The sequence below is a fragment of the Vipera ursinii genome, assembly GCF_947247035.1.
Source record: "Vipera ursinii genome assembly, chromosome: 11".
Lineage (NCBI taxonomy): Eukaryota > Metazoa > Chordata > Lepidosauria > Squamata > Viperidae > Vipera > Vipera ursinii.
Genome location: NC_139524.1, coordinates 8,694,858 through 8,712,253, shown reverse-complemented (window position 1 = coordinate 8,712,253; position 17,396 = coordinate 8,694,858). Strand labels below are relative to the sequence as shown.

At 41.5% G+C, this 17,396-nt stretch overlaps 1 protein-coding gene across 9 annotated transcripts in view; it reads right to left on the bottom strand.

The window, feature by feature from the left end:
• Window positions 1-17,396, bottom strand: part of MEF2A (myocyte enhancer factor 2A) — a 74,783-nt gene that overhangs the window by 10,345 nt on the left and 47,042 nt on the right. For 4 of the 9 annotated variants that reach the window (XM_083371286.1, XM_083371284.1, XM_083371287.1 and 1 more), the window contains exons 5-8: window positions 16,914-17,130; window positions 16,740-16,799; window positions 5,848-6,038; window positions 2,662-2,706 (exon numbers count right to left, since the gene is read on the bottom strand). In XM_083371286.1, coding sequence (XP_083227412.1) covers window positions 2,662-2,706; window positions 5,848-6,038; window positions 16,740-16,799; window positions 16,914-17,130 — 513 coding nt within the window. The remainder of the gene's footprint in view (window positions 1-2,661; window positions 2,707-5,847; window positions 6,039-16,739; window positions 16,800-16,913; window positions 17,131-17,396) is intronic. The other 5 variants (XM_083371292.1, XM_083371289.1, XM_083371288.1 and 2 more) reach the window with 2 other exon arrangements.

Genomic DNA, 17,396 nt, shown 5'->3' with positions numbered 1-17,396 from the left:
AAAAATAGTTTCTGGTAACTATGGGTCAGACGTTTATTGAGTTGTCCTGAAGGACTGCTTTTATTGGGAGATAATGGCAATGTTATGGGACGCGGTGGCTCAGTGGGTTAGGACGCTGAGCTTGTCGATCAGAAGGTCAGCAGTTTGGCGGGTCGAATCCCGAGTGCCGCGTAGCAGAGTGAGCGCCTGTTACTCGTCCCAGCTTCTGCCAACCTAGCAGTTCGAAAGCACGTAAAAATGTAAGTAGAAAAATAGGGACCGCTATGGTGGGAAGGTAACAGCGTTCCGTGCGCCTTTGGCGTCTAGTCATGCCGGCCACATGACCACAGAGTCGTCCTCGGACAAGCGCTGGCTCTTCAGCTTTGAAACGGAGATGAGCACCGGTCCCTAGAGTTGGAAACGACTAGCAAGCATGTGCGGGGGAACATTTACCTTTACCTTTAATGGCAATGTTGCTCTCTTGTGAAATCATTATATTCTCCTGAAATAGCTTTGGATCATGCATTGGTTCTGCTCTTATCTACAGACTAAATTCCCTGAAAAAGACACTGGAAGACTGTAGCTCAGCTGACTGATAGTCTTACTTGAAAGGTGCCTCAGGAAATACTTGTCTCCAGAGCTATTTAATTCCTATATGAAGCCACTGGGTACATAAAAGAGATGATTTAAGAGTCATCAGCATGCTCCTAATAGTCTTCTTCCTTCTCCTTCACCTGAACCAAGAGTGCTTTGGACCGGTCAGCTGGAGGTAGGTGCGTCCTGTAACCCAGAAGTGTTTCAAGTTCAGAACAGAGTGTTTTCAAGCTTGAAATGCTTCCAAAAGGACAGCCTGTTTGTTACCTTCAGAACTGCTTTGACCTTGAAACAACTGTTTCAGAATCCATCCAGGCATTTCAAATTCAAGACGGTTCAACTTCAAGAGACTATACACAACAGTATTGGAATCGTAACTGGCCCAGAAAGTAGCAGAACGAGCATCAGTGACCTGGGCTTTTTCATGCCCTACACTAACCCCTTGGTTGAAACTACCGTCTGTCTCTGAGGTCAACTGAAAGCTGCTTACGGTCATGTATAAAGCTTTATAAGGCTTATGACCAAGCTACTTATAGGACCACCTATGCCCAAATAGCCTGCTCTACAATTTTACTCTATAGCAGATCTTTTATGGTCCCTTAATAGAGATGTTTTTGTTGTTAGCTGTGAAGTCGTGTCCGACGCATCGCGACCCTATGGATAATTTTCCTCCAGGCCTTCCTGTCCTCTACCATCTTCTGAAGTCCATTTAAGCTCACGCCTACTGCTTCGGTGACTCCATCCAGCCACCTCATTCTGTCGTCCCCTTCTTCTCTTGCCCTCAATCTTTCCCAGCATTAGGCTCTTCTCCAGTGAGTCCTTCCTTCTCATTAGGTGGCCAAAGTATTTGAGTTTCAGCTTCGGGATCTGGCCTTCTAAAGAGCAGTCAGGGTTGATCTCCTCTAGGACTGACCGGTTTGATGGCCTTGCAGTCCAAGGGACTCGCAGGAGTCTTCTCCAGCACCATAATTCAAAGGCCTCGATTCATTGGCGCTAAGCCTTTTTCATGGTTTTTTATGGAGATGTTTTAGCCTCAGTGATAAATTCAGCTTTCTCCATAATGGGTTTACATAATGGAATGATGGCAAAGGGAAGTTTATTGAATTGAATTGAATTGAAGTGAAGAACAATCCTTCCTTGCCAGAGTTCTCTAAGGGTTTTATGCTACTTTGCGGGGGGGTTGTCATATTTAATTTTCCTGTGTTTAGTACTGATCTACTGTTCCTTATAATTGACTGAATAAAATGGATTTTTAACTCCTTAGTTTTTCAAATATATGTGAAAACAATTACATAGGAAAACCAGCACATTAGATATATTAGACATCATACGTCTGTTTAAAAACATAAATGTAGTACATAACTGGATGCATTCACAAGACATAGAAACACACACACACACACACACACACACAAACCATGCTGTCATGCATAAAAAGCCCCATATCAGCAACTCATTGGGTTTAAATTAATTGATAAAAAGCATCAAAATTCTTGTTCTCTGTGTTGTTTGCACAGGTTTATCAAGATGTAGATTTGCAGTAATGCTGAGCAGCATTATTTGGGGAGTACTTTTTTAAGGATAAACAAAAGAAACTACATCAAACATCTTTTGTAAAAACTCTTCTTAAGAGTAAAGCCTTTTCCACTAGAAAAGGACAGCTTGCAATTGTAGTTTCTTCTGGTAAACAGGGAATCCCCTTGTGACTTCCTTCTCTTGTAGAGCATGAAATTAACTTTTATCTCCAGCATGGTGAGCTCATCAGGAGTGATGTAATCTCCGAGAAGGAAAGTAACAGCCACAAGATCTGTTTCAATATTTGCAGAACTTCGTAGGCCAAATTGCTACTTCCAAACACCAACATAACTGAGCCATCCTGCAAATAATCATTTAAGGATATTTCCCTGATGTTGCTGTTAGAGGTTTGGTTCCAATGTTCCCCTTTTCATTTCAAAGGAAAAAATCTTCTTGTTTTAAGGTTTATTGATTTCCCCTAAATGTTTTTTTCCCCCTTTGCGACAAAGGGAACATTGGTATGGTTACATACAGAGTTGACATGAAAGCTCTTCGGATTTTGATGTTTCATACCAAGTAAGAACCCAGACTCACCAACTCCAATTCATCCTCCTCCGACTGTACTCAGCAAATAAGAGGAATAATAACATTACTAAGAATAGATTGTATTTCAGAATGAAAGAGTCACGTTCGGGCTTGAAAAGCTAGCTATATTTAGCCTCGCTAGTATTTTTAATTTACATAGAGTATCAGGCATAACAGCATAATTTAAGAAAGCTAAATTATCCAGCAAAGATTCTATCTACAACTGTTCCAGAACCTATACAAGCAAACTACAGATAGTCTTCAACAACCATTCCTTTACCGATTGTTCAGAGTTACAACAGCACCAAAAATAGTGACTAATGACTAGTCCTCACACTTACAACCATTACATCATCCCCGCAGTCACATGATCAAAATTTGGGTATTGACAACCGGCAGGTAGTTAACAATGGTTGCAGCATCCTGGGTCACGTAATTACCATTTGCCACCTTCCAAGCCGGCTTCTGACAAGCAAGGCCAATAGGAGAAGCCAGGTTTGCTTAACAATCACGTGATTCACTGTTCACCTGTGGCAAACAGGTCATAAAATCGGACATGACTTGCTTAACAACCACCTTGTTTAGCAACAAAAACTCTGTTCCCCATTATGGTCGTAAGTCAAGGACTATTTGTGGTATTATTCTGACATGGAACACTTATTTATTATGGTTAGCACAATTCATGTTAATTTGGTTAAGCCAATTTGGCAGCTGCAATCCCAGATTGCACGGAATTTAGTGGCTCAACTAAGTTCCACTTCAAGCACTAATCAAATGGGGATAAAGAGCAACAATTTGAAAGTGTAGCGCCTGCTTTGTGAGAATGAGAAAAGCAAATGAAAATTGCAGAGCTGACAAATGGTAACCTTCACAGACCAGATGGCTCAAGGTCAAAAGTTAAGCTTCAGCCCCCCCCCTTCATCTGTCTACCCCTTGAGAAAGTAAAGTTATCAGTCAATTCTTGGTTCTAGCTCAGATGCTATGCCAAGATTCCAATGCATAATTCTTCATTTTTTTCCTAAGTGGAAACATTATTTACACACACACACACACACACACACACACACATACACATATGCAAAGCAACCACATTCACATTGATAAAAGCAATCAGCTTTTCTCGATGCACACCTTGCAAAAGGCCCCAAATCGCTATAACCTTGAATATACACACAAAATTGTTCTGCATTAGAATAGATCATGGCAAACATTCTTCCACAAGAGATGACCACTGGCTTATCCATTAGAATTTTAAGAATTAAACAAATCCGTGGTGCTTATATCTGACAGCAGTGCTCTTCAAGATTAAATGCTGGGAATTGGAGATGGGAAATTGGGGAGGGCTCTTGTTTTCATAAAAGTCCTGACTGTGAGCTTCTGAGAAGCAGCAAGTTGGCTACAGTGGGAAACAGAAAGCAGGGCTACAGATTTCTGTTCTGTACTGGCAAGGATTTTCTTTGCACAGTTTTGTGCTTTTAAAGTTAACTTCAAGCGGACAAGCAAATCAATTAATACAGACAATGAGAAAAAGTGTGGGAATAATTTAATAGAGCTGTGTTAAGAAATGTTAGTGCATTTTTTTTATTATTCATACTCTGTTTCACTGGATTGAAAAAAGAAGACAGCCTAGGCTCGATTCCGCCTTTGAAGTTAATCAAAGGCAAATGAAGAGCCAAGAAAATGAGCAATTAGCAGCATTCACACAAACAAAACAAAGCACACGCCACTCCTCAGAGTGCCTGGATTCTGAAAAATTAGACCCCGAAATATTTTTTGAAATATAAGACTTATCGAGGCCAACCCATGGGTTTGCACACATAAAGAATTGCATGAATAATGCAGAAATATGGTAGATTTCAGAGCAACCACCACCAAGTCATACTCCTGTTTAGTATTAAGAGCATCTTCCCCATATACTGTGTTCCGGGTGGATTCCAAGAATTCTCAGCCATTATGGTAAGGTGGTAAGATTGCGGAAATCTAGAGTAAAAAGACTTCTGCCTCGCAACGAAAAGGTCTCCTGCTTTTGAGTAGGGGGCTGGATTAGAAGACCTCCAAGATCCCTTCTACCCCTATTATTCTATGTTCTCCCTACAGGTAGTCCTCAACTTAAAACAGTTCGTTTAGCGACCATTGGAAATTACAACGGCACTGGAAAAAGTGACTCGTGACCATTTTTCACTCTTACGGCCTTTGCAGCATCCCCAGGGCCACATGATCAAAATTCAGAAGCTTGGCAACTGACTCATATTTGTGACGGTTGGAGTGTCCCAGAGTCACGTGATCAGCTTTTGTGACCTTCTGACAAGCAAAGTCAATGGGGAAGCCAGATTGAGTTCACAACTGTGTTGCTAACTTAACAACCGCGGTCATTCACTTAACAACGGTGGCATGGGTCCGGAATACCTTGGGGACCACCTGCTGCCGGCGTCAACTCCCCTCCGCCCTGTGCGTTCCCACAGAGAGGGCCTCCTCAGGGTGCCTCCGGTCAGGGAATGCCGGCTGGTGGCCCCCAGGGGGAGGGCCTTCTCTGTGGGCGCCCCGGCTTTGTGAAATCAACTACCGGTTGAGCTCCGGATGGCACCGGATCTCCGCTCCTTCCGGCGCGGCCTAAAGACCCATTTATTTGAACAAGCTGGCCTGGCCTGATGGGGAGTTAACTTGGGTTTTAATATTTGTATTTTTTTTTACTGTTTTACTTGGGCTATAATTTAATTTGTTCTTAACTTTTGTATTCTGTATTTTTTATTATATGCCCTGTTCACCGCCCTGAGTCCCTCGGGAGAAGGGCGGTATAAAAATTTAATAAACTATAAACTATAACTAAACTAAGAAAGGTCTTAGAATGGTGCAAGACTCACTTAACAAATGTCTCAGCTTAACAACAGAAAAACGGGGCTCAGTTGTGGTCGTGGGTTGAGGACTACCTGTAGTTTGAAAAACTTGATATGCACGAATAAAGAAAGGGAGAGAAAAAGCGCACCAACTAGCATGGCTCATTTCTCCTTGCAAAGAAGTACTAACTCTTAATGACTGGCGTTGTTGAAGGCATACCCTCAAATACAAGAGCAAAGCAGCGTTTGAGGCAACGTTTTTGTCTGTAGAATCAGCAGCCGCGCTTTTAAGCCCGCTAGGAATACAGTCCATGCACAAGTAGCCAAAGCAAGACCTTACCAATGGAGGCATCATGCCTTTGCTAGACGGAGGAATGACAACACGGAGATCTGGTTTGCGACTGTTCATTCCCAGACTGCCCCCACCAGGAGGCGGGGGGGATTTTGTAGGCATCACTTTGCTTAAACCGTTCCCGCCACCGGTGCTGCTAAGCAGACCTGGGGATGCTCGTGAGTTCACAAAACCATTTCCTAAGAGGTAAAGAAGAAGGGGAAGGGTGTGAGAGAAGAAATGGTGAAGCTTTTAATAAAAAAAACCCCAACATTTGATTCTTATAATTATTACTTTTATGAGAGCTTGCAAAGATACAGCTTTTAGAGGTTATTTTTGGAAACTTCCTCAGAAAAATCAAGAACAGTACAGAAACGCCTGCAAGACAACTTCATTTTTCTCTAAAATTCAGTTTCTAGGCAGGATTGTGATCTTCTGAACATTCAAATGCGGTCCAGCAATGACAGGTTGTAACAGCCCAGAAGCCACAACTGCAATGCCCTTCAAAACTTCAAATCTGTAACTCACAGGAGTACTGATGAATAATACTACGTAGGAGAAACAAGTGTCAAAAAATATCAGTACGTAAGGAGAACCATGCTTCGGTTCAAGGAGATAGAATGATGAGAAGGATATCCTACTGTCTCTTTTTTTTAAAAAACACAGTATTTAAAGATTCTTTATCAGCTTTACCCAATAAATGATCTTTCACACTCTCACACAACTACAGGCCAACATTCCTGCTGGTAGTAGAATTGCTATCAGGTATTATTATTATTATTATTTATTGCATTTATATACCGCCCTTTCCCTGAGGACTCAGGGCGGTTTACAGGGAATTAAAATCAGCCATACAAAAGTTAAAACCCAATTTTAAAAAAAATTAAATCGACTTTATATTATCTTGGAAAAAGTAGTTCACAAAACACTTTCAACCAATCTGTCAGACTTCTCTGGAGCCCCACGGCACTGTGCAAGTCTTGGGGCGTCACTTTGCAACTTGTCAGCTTTCTAAAAAAAACCCCCTCTAATAAAATAAATTTTTAAGAAATTGAATGGGACAAGGAGCCTTATAAACAAAATGGGAGATATACAAAAGAACACTGTGGGTATGGAAAAATGCTTGCCTCACCTGGGCTATTTACACACAACAGCACAACACACAGGAATAATTGAATAAATGCAGTCACGAAATCACAAAAATGTTCTCTAACAGTTCTCGTTGAGGATACCAAATTTCCTGCTCAGAAAATAAAGTAACTCCTGCCATGCTTTTTTCTCCACTCCTCACCAACATTTATTGAACTGTTGGCTTGTGAGAAAGATGTTATTGTTTTTAGTTTAGTCTGGTTTGATTTTTTTTGAGGGGAGAAAAAAACAAGGGGAGAACCCCCAAAACATGCCTTAAAGATTGAGAGTAGTTAGGGGGAAAGGTACAGATTACAGTAACCTAGAAAAGTCTACAGCTGATTAGAAAATGGAACACTCCAAGTTGCCATGGTATGTTTATACATATGTACTATATTGGATGCTTGAACTGCAAACATTACTTTGGGCTCTTGGATAAATAAAAATCCCTGTCACTTACTAACAAATACAGATTTAGGAAATACTTGCATAACCCTCAGTATTTGAATTACTGCTGTAACAAGGACCTATGAATATAAATGTGCCTAGGGCATACGTGTTTCTTAATGCAGCCCTAATCCTGGAAAACAGTTTTAAAACCACAGAACAGTTCCCCGTACCAGACTGCATGTGCACCTATAAATAAAATATAGTCCCAGAATGTGCATTACCTTTATTTGCATATCACTCTATACAAAAAATTATCTTTCTTGATTTTATTTGGACGCATATATAAGGAGGGTTCACACAATAACATGTTAAGTATATGGGAAGGGTTCCCCCCCCCCCGTCATCCTGTATTTTATTTCTATGTTTAAAAATCAAAATCTAAAACTAACATGGTACCTTGCAATTATCCCCTGAAAAAGTGAAGCCATACCAAAATCACAGATTAAAATCATTTCACAAATATTTGGCTCTGATAAACTTGACAAACACCAGGTCAATCTAACCTATACTGTGTTATCATGATATTGAACCACAGCTGCCCCATGTCTGAATGCAATGGCTTGTGCGCGCGCACACACTGTTCTAATATGGCTTATTTTGTTTAGTGGTTGTAAGAATGTGGCCACTATGAAAAACACAGTTCATGACTCAGCTGTTTGTATGACTCACGCTGCCATAGTTTGTTCAACATGATGTATCATGTCACATGAATCTGAATGGCTTTAACAAATCACAGTTAAGATTAACTTCATTTTAGGATTCTGAGATAATATTAAGCAGTAGCAAGTCGGATCCAACAGTGGAAGAAAGGAGATAGAACATGAGCCCAAGCTGTTAAACCTGGGCCTCATAATTTTGTGGTGAATTCAACCTATGACTTGAAACTAGCTTGCCTGAGCAAACCATAATTAACTACACACTTGTCTATATATGGCCATTACTATGGTTAATTCAAAAGAGAAGCAAATAATCTAGAGGGTTTTTTCTGCTGCTGTTAAGAGAAATGCAAATCTATTTTTTTTTTTGCACCTAAGCTGTTGTTTACAATGTAAACTCTACTCGCCAGCCCAAACCTTCTTTTTTATACAGGTTTCTTTTGTAACATTTGTACTTTTCTATCTTAGTATGTATTTTCAAAGAACTTATCACAATACGTCCCAAATTCTACAAGGAACAACAATAACCAAACTTAAGCCACACGTTCAGCTTAAATGGTACTGGATCATTCTCTCCAGTCAGTCTCTTCCGTAATTCCATTCATATCTTGTGCTTCTTTCTCCTAGATCAGTGATGGCGAACCTTTTACAGACCGAGTGACCAAATGCCGCCCCCGCCCCACCCCACTCCGCCCCCGCTCTACCCCCCGCTCCTCCCGCCCCCAGCCTGCCCTTGCACTGCCTGCCCGCAGGGCCATCCACCGCCTCCACGGCCTGCTGCAGATCGCCAGGCAGCCCAGCAGCGCCATGACAGCCACGCCCTCTGCCCGCGCCCCGCAGCATTAACTGCATGTGATGGGGCGCGAGGGCGGAGCCATGTCCCCGCTGCCTGGCTACCATGTCCTTGGCTGCATGGCCCACGCTTGGGGGGTGACTGTCCTGCAGGGGGCTGCTGGTGAGTAGGGGGCCGTGGGCGAGGCAGAGCTGGGGCAGCGCATACCTGCCCACAGGGAGGGCTCTGAGTGCCACCTCTGGCATGCATGCCATAAGATTCGCCAGCACTGTCCTAGATTATGTACAAACATTTATATTGTTTAACTTTATGCATTAGTTATTATTAATCCTATTTTCAATTTGGATGCATAGAAACATCGTAACCATAAGGCTGCCATTTCATCTTTCTAAAATGCAAGGTACAAAGAACCACAATTTTAAATGTCTGACCAACTGAACTGTGCCTGTAACTTAGCAACTGCATTGTACAAACTGTAAATAATCTTCCATGTGGAAGAACACACAGTAATTTTAACTAGTCTAAAAAAGATGGGAATCTGGTCAAACATTTGTTTCTGGCCACGCAAACACAAACACTCACACACAGGCATAGAGATGGTTGGACCCGAGACAAAAACGAAGAGTCATAGAAGACTGGTTGGCACACACAATCAACTGATAGGCAGTGTTTACATAACACATGCAGCTGATTTTTAAGAAATTGATGCTAAGCATCTAACCCCCATCTGTGCTCTGTTTGTTATAAAATTAGTTGAAGTAGGCAACTTAGAAAATTCCCATATAGATTGAGCTACTGCATCCAACCATGCATATTTTACGTACAGTTCCTTACATTGTCTCATCACTGCACCCTTCAGGTGTGTTGCTGTCTTTCACAAGGACAAGAGAGTAATAATATCTCAGTCGATCAGTGTGCACTTCCTTTAGGCCAGGGGTGTCAAACTCAATTTCATTGAGGGCCGCATCAGCATTGTGGTTGCCCTCAGGGGGCCGGGTGGGTATGGCCTGGGTGGGCGTGGCCTACTGGGTGGGCGTGGCTAGAGTGCATATGGCCTACTGGGTGGGCGTGGCCAGCTCAACATTGTTCGCATCAAGGGTGCCTATGGGGGCCTGGGCAGGAGTGGGACAGATCTGAGGGTCTCTGGCAGAAGGAGGGTCTCTGGGCCAGGGCCAAGGCAGTGGGGGCCGTTCCCTCACTGTTTCCAGGATGCCTTCGTGGGCCCCATGAAACCACTTCGCGGGCCGGATCCGGTCCCCGGGCCTTGTGTTTGACATGTCTGCTTTAGGCTTTCACTGCTTTGTCAACAGAACACATGAAGCCACCTACTAATTTATAGTGTAATTTTTCATGAAATGGAGGTGAAATTTTGCAGCATGACTACACTTTGAATTCTGAATTTTGAAGAAGTGTGATGTGTGCACTTGTACAAAGGCTGCTGGGGAGTCTAGTTTCTTTACAAAATGTCCAGGCTATAATCAGCTGCAAGGAAGCACGGAATGCTAGGATGCTATTTGCCCCTCATGTTAGCCATGTGCCCTGAACTCTCCCAAATATAGAGGATAGGATAGGATAGGATAGGATAGGATAGGATAGGATAGGATAGGATATGGAATGGAATGGAATGGAATGGAATGGAATGGAATGGAATGGAATGGAATGGAATGGAATGGAATGGAATGGAATGGAATGGAATAGAATAGAATAGAATAGAATAGAATAGAATAGAATAGAATAGAATAGAATAGAATAGAATAGAATAGAATAGAATAGAATAGAATAGAATAGAATAACTTTATTGGCCAACACACAAGGATTATCTCAGTTCATCATTGTTTTAGGGGACAGATTTGAAAATGAGCCCCAAGCTGTAACCATGCATTGTCTTAAGAAAGCTTATTGAGATGCCAAAGGCAGACACTTGCTTTGTACCGTGCCAGCTTCCCACTTTTTATGAAACTGATACACACGTGATACAGTGGGTGGAGAAGAGCAGGCACCAAAGGAACTTCTGCAGCGAAACTGATGGACCTCTAGTTCTCATAAGAGTTGACAATTAGAAGGGGGAGAAAATAAAGACATGTACCCTTCACAGTATTGAGCACCGTGTGAACGTGTGTCCCAACTGTCCTCCAGCAGTGGAAATCACCAAAAAATCAAACATCCTCTCACAATCTATATTATATGGGGATCAAAGTACAGTACTCTACAGTACAGAATGGAAATGCTTGTAAGGAAGTGGAGTAATACTAGAAGTTTGCAACATCTATTTAGGAAAGCTTGCCTTTCCATTTAAAAGGCCAAATACATCACACGCTTTCTTCTCTCAGGCAACCTGTTTGAATCCAAGGATAATTCAACACAGCACTCAAGATCACTAATACTATACTCACTCAGGTATCTACCAATGAGGCTAATTGTCCATTACAATTTTCTGGTAACCTCACAAATCTGTTTATACAGGGGAGTCCATTAGAAAGAGAATTTGGCAGCAATGGGTACATCCAATGTAAACAACTGCTTGGAACTTGTGCATTATTCAGAAGTCTGACCAAGTTCTAAGCATAGCTACCCGAAGCAATCTCCCATTAATTGCAACAGGGACCTCTTCAAAGCAAGCGTGCTCATGAATATTTATTCAGCAATTCGGTTTATCACAAGAATTACATCAGTGCACAGAGCTAATTTTTCTTCCTCCCCCTTTTCTTTTACGCTACACCCGCCTTCCTCTTTCCGTGAGTGTGCAGGCAACTCACGAGTTAAAGCTGCTGTGCTTTCGCTTCCACACCCAATACAATCATTTCCTGAAGGCCTTCTTACAAGGGACTGTCAGTGGAAGAGAACATTTTATACCCTTTAATGGCACTGTAAGACATAAGACCTTTCTCGACTGAATATTCTGTGCAGGGCTTTACTCAGGCAGGCAGATTTATCTGACACGCTGCCAGAAAGCCAGAGCCATTTTCTAGATAAGGCATCAGCACAGGAAGGACTCAGAATACAGCTTATCCTGGACACTCCATCTAAGATTCGAAGGGATTCTCTTTCTCTTGGGCACAGACTTTTGTGAATTGTTTGCTCAAGTTGCAGCAACTTCCTCACAACACAAGAATCTGCTTAGAGACAGAAAAGTCTCAGTTTTTCAGTACCTGACAAGAAGCTTTAAAATAGATGGCACATGTTGTTAAAACAAGAATGTCCAACTGTAAATTGAATTGGAAGAACAAAGCATGGAATTTTTCTGCTCAAGGATAGGATCCAGAGGCAGATCATGAGCATAAGATGATGTAATTGTCAGAGAGCTTTGTCCAATGAAATTCCAGTAACCCTTTCCATGCCAGCTCTGTCTTGCGCACAAGCCAAGCTCATAATCTGCATCTTTAATGTACAAGTGCAAAAAAGGGGGAAAAAGAGAAGAACACAAACTGTGGACATCTGGATAACTATTCAGAAAATGCAGAGAGACAAGCTTAATCATTCCCCCAAATGCGCTTTTCAAAGAAACCTGTCCACCTGGTTAAACCAAATAGCATTTATTGCTGCCAATGATTAGTTATCCCAGAAAGAGGTGTTGGCCTCTAAAATAATTTAAATCCCAAACTAAAAATAGTAAGAGCTTCAGCTATTTGTTACCTTCAAGCTTTTTAATATGGTCTTTCTTATTTAATAATCCATTATTAAAGTAACATAAAATTCTATATCCCAGCCCGGTATTTCACAATAAAATTGTAATATATCACTACACTGAAGAAACCTGACTGGAGAGCTCGTCAGCTTTTAATGTTACCCTGAAAATGAATTTAAAATTTGACAAAAGAAAAAAGTGAAGGCATATGTAGTATAACCTATGCCAGGGGTAGGCAACCTGGGCTCTTTTATGACTTGTGGACTTCAACTCCCAGAATTCCTGAGTCAGCAAGGCTGACTCAGGAATTCTGGGAGTTGAAGTCCACAAGTCATAAAAGAGTCCAGGTTGCCTACCCCTGACCTATGCCATATAAAATTATAGAAAAGAATGGCTTTTAAAGTTTATAAATACATCCACTGTTAAATATGGTAATTAAATGGTATGTATCATTAAACTGAGTGCCGCGTAACAGAGTGAGCGCCTGTTACTCGTCCCAGCTTCTGCCAACCTAGCAGTTCGAAAGCACATAAAAATGCAAGTAGAAAAATAGGGACCACTACGGTGGGAAGGTAACAGCGTTCCGTACGCCTTTGGCGTCTAGTCATACTGGCCACATGACCAGGGAGATGTCCTCGGACAAGCGCTGGCTCTTCGGCTTTGAAACGGAGATGAGCACCAGCCCCTAGAGTCAGAAACGACTAGCACGCATGTGCGGGGGAACCTTTACCTTTACCTTATCATTAAACTGCTTCTCTGATCACAAAAAAACAAAACAAAACAGGCTCCTGAGGCAGTTTGAGCTAAGGACCAGAACAAGATATATTCACACAAACACACATTTGCCTGAATAGCTTATCTCTAGCTATCAAAACAATCAGGCAAAATCAGAGCTACTTCAAAAGCTGTCTGGTTTTATCCATTTGTTAGGGAAAGGTTTCTCCTGCCTTGAAGCTCCAAATGAAATGGCTGTTTCTTAAGCTTTGTTGTTTAGATACAGCATATGGTACCCTTTCCTAATATCAACTATAGTTGCTATTAATCGTGATGGATTGTTTCTTGGGGGTGGCGTAGATGCATTCTTCTACAAACACACAAGCATTGCTGCTTCTGCCAGTTCAAACCAGAGGACAAGTGACAACAGAATCCTTCAGACAAAAAGCCCCTCTAAATTATCCTTGATGTCCAAAGCACGAAGAGTTCTTGCAAAGAGAGGGCAAACGTTTTACAGCTTTTGAGTACATTTCTCCCCCTCCAAAGGCTGCAAAGTACACGGTAACGATATAAGAGGAAAGGATTGTCTTGTCCTTTCATTTATGGGAAATGAAGGTATTGCGAATGAAGGGAAATACACCTGCCCCAGGATAACGTTGCAGGATCCTATCCTATTTGAGTACTATCTCATACCGAGTCTGCCATTTTATCTTCATTTCACGTGATTTCATTTTTCTTCCTCGAACTTTACAATCGCAGTTAATTCCTTAACTTCATTTACAAGGCGGACGTAAACGTTTATGCTAATTTTCTGAGGATGAAGATGGCTGGCAAACTACCAGGCTCTGAGCACTTGTTTAAAGCGGACTGAAATTACCCTCCATCCAAATGAACAAGGAATAGGGAACCTTTTAACCTTCCAAGCAAGGTGAACGATGACGAGGTGGCGAGAGCTGTACATTGGCAATCAATAGCAACAGCACTTAGCAATAGCCCTTAGACTTATATACCGCTTCACAGTGCTTTACAGCCCTCTGTAAGCAGTTTACAGAGTCAACACCTTGGCCCCAACCATCTGGGTCCTCATTTTACCAACCTCAGAAGGATGGAAGGCTGAGTCAACCTTGAATTGAATTCCTGGAGTGAGCAGTGAGTTAGCCTATAATACTGCATTCTAGCTACTATGCCACCAAGGCTCTTATCTGGGGAGGGGGGGAAGTACAAGTTCCCTACTCCTGTTTTAGGGTTCATCATACTTAAAATGGAAAGGCATTTCATACAATAAAATGGATTGTAAGCATTATTCATTATCAGTGTAACATTCAGATAGGATCAACATTTAAATGGAACCGAGCATCTGATAATTCCAGGAAATGGATGTCTGACTATAGAATTGAATTTCTTTTGTGGTATTATTGTTATTTTGCATAGCAACCATAGGAAAGGCTGAGTTACCTCTCTATAACATTAGAACCTGTTTGTCTTTCGAATGTGGCAGTGCCTTATTCCTATCCAACTCACTTCCAACATTTGGATGCCAGAGATGTTTTCATCGGTTGCCAGTTTTATTCTGGATCCAACTTTAAGTATTTAAAAGGGGAAGAACTGCACTTTTGGTGAGTTTCAAAAGCTAGTAGAATTATCAGTCAGATTCAGAAGTTTGGCTGGCTAATGAATAGTGCAGCTAGGAACACACAACAGACTCCCACAAAGCACATTCTCTTCTTCTCCTTCCTTGGTCAGTGTGATGTTTCCAATTAGCATAACGTTCAGCTTCCTGGTGTCTGAAATGTTACTTAAATTTTAAAACTACAATTTTGAACCCAACAGGAAATGATAGCATATACAATATGGATCATAAAAGAAATATGAGCGTATAGGCCTGATACTTCTTCCTGATTTGTATCATGGCTACTTGCATCATCACGCTGCCTGATTTATATGTCATACCAACATAAAATTTATGTTCAGACTTTGCTGAATAAAATATTTGATTGTAAATCATCATTTATATAATTGTAATCCAGGGTGTAGAGCAAACAACAATCGTTGGGTTCATGCTAAATTCAAACCAACCATGTTATGACTTAGCAACATGTATTAACAGTCACAATCTTCTGCAAAAGACTACAGCAACTGTAGATGCTCTGACAAAAATCTCACCTTAGTTACATAAGCATTAAACTACCTAAGACAAACTATTAGCCCTCCAGGCCTAATTCCTATTTGAGAATAATTCTACTGTTGTTTTTGTTAGTTGCGAAGTCGTGTCCAACCCATCGCGACCCTATGGACAACGTTCCTCCAGGCCTTCCTGTCCTCTACCATCTTCTGGAGTCCCTTTAAGCTCACGCCTACTGCTTCAGTGACTCCATCCAGCCACCTCATTCTCTGTCATCCCCTTCTTTTATTGCCCTCAACCTTTCCCAGCATTAGGCTCTTCTCCAGTGAGTCCTTCCTTCTCATTAGGTGGCCAAAGTATTTGAGTTTCCACTTCAGGATCTGGCCTTCTAAAGAGCAGTCAGGGTTGATCTCCTCTAGGACTGACCGGTTTGATCACCTTGCAGTCCAAGGGACTCGCAGGAGTCTTCTCCAGCACCATAGTTCAAATATTACCAAAACCATATGCAAACTCTCAAGGCCTGACTGCTTTTGATGCTTGAATTAACAAATAATTGCATAACCATTTAATGAAGTATAGCTTCAGATATACATAAGGCTCAGATCTAAAACGTTGGTAAAGTCAACCAGTTTTGTAAAATGCCAGAGCAAGCTTTAAAGAATTCCATTCCGCACATCCGTTGGGTCAAAGATAGCCTGAGTTTTACATATATATTTTCCAAAGGACTTCCAATCCTATACATGACGTACAGTATATACACCCAAAGACCTGTTTTGGAATATCAATGGCAGGAAGGATCAAACTCCTTCCCAGGAGTGATTCTATGCTCTTCATTCCAGGCTAGCTGATCCTTCACCATGAAGTGATACTAGGAGTAGGCAAGTAATATTGGCAGCAGGTGTTCGTGCCATCTTCCGGTAATTTGAGAATTGGAACACAGATGCCTCCACACTGACTGCAGCAAACAGCACACCTCCCTACTGTCAACAAGTACCAAGGGAAAAAATATTCACCCTTCAAAGTCAAGCTCACATGGAAGCTCACAGATTCTGTTCCCCTTTGCTGACTGCTGCGCTCCTTAATTAATATGTACACGGTTAGGCATTGTGTACCATGACAAAAACAAAAAGCACCAAACTATAAAAATGAAGGCATGGCAATGTCTTCCAAGAATCAATAGGCTAAAATTTAAGGGACCTATTTTCTAAGCACCTATACTGTACTTATTTTGGTTTAGGTACCGGTACCCAAAAAACTTGCAAGTCCAAGGCAATCCTAGAATAAGCAAAGGTCTTCACAGAAAGAAGCAATTTTGTTGTCAGCGAACCTTTGCTTTCTTTACAAAGTGCCCAAACACCATGTAAACCAATTAGGTCTTTTGTGATAGTGAAAATACCAAATTTTAAAACTTACCCACTGGACTAGAACCAGTTCCATTTGGCACTGAGAGATCGGTGGTGGTCAACATCCCACCTAGTTAAGCAATGAAAAAAATACACATGACGTTCCATGTTAATATTCTGAACGGAGGCAGCAATAGGTGGAATTTGTTGGAAAGAATTTAGAGACTTTTAGAATAGGTCTTACCTGCGCTACCTGTACTTGGGGGTCTCTGAGGACCCCCAGGTGATACATTTCGATGCAATGAAGCTTGAGGAGGAGTTAGCAGTGTGGGATCTGTCAAGGTAGAGCTTGCCGCCAAGACTGGGGATACAAGAGAGCTCCCAGGGCTATAGTTTAAAGAATTGGGGCTGGATACAGGAACAGTGACCGACATTGAGAAGTTCTGCGGAGGCAACCCAGGCTGGAAAGGGGGGGGGGGAGGAAATTAAGTGAGACAGAAAAGTACATCTTTTGAAATCTTAAGTTGTAATCGAGTGTTAGAATACTAGCTTTGATTTTTTTTTTATAAAATACACAATTATAATTATTGTTTAATACAAAGTATTGGCATCAGTTACATATGACTACTCAAAGTTTCAAAATTAGTTAACAAATAGCTTTCAATTTCTTCAAATTCATCAGTTTAGAAATGGCTTGTTCAACATTGCGAGTAGGAAATGAAATAGG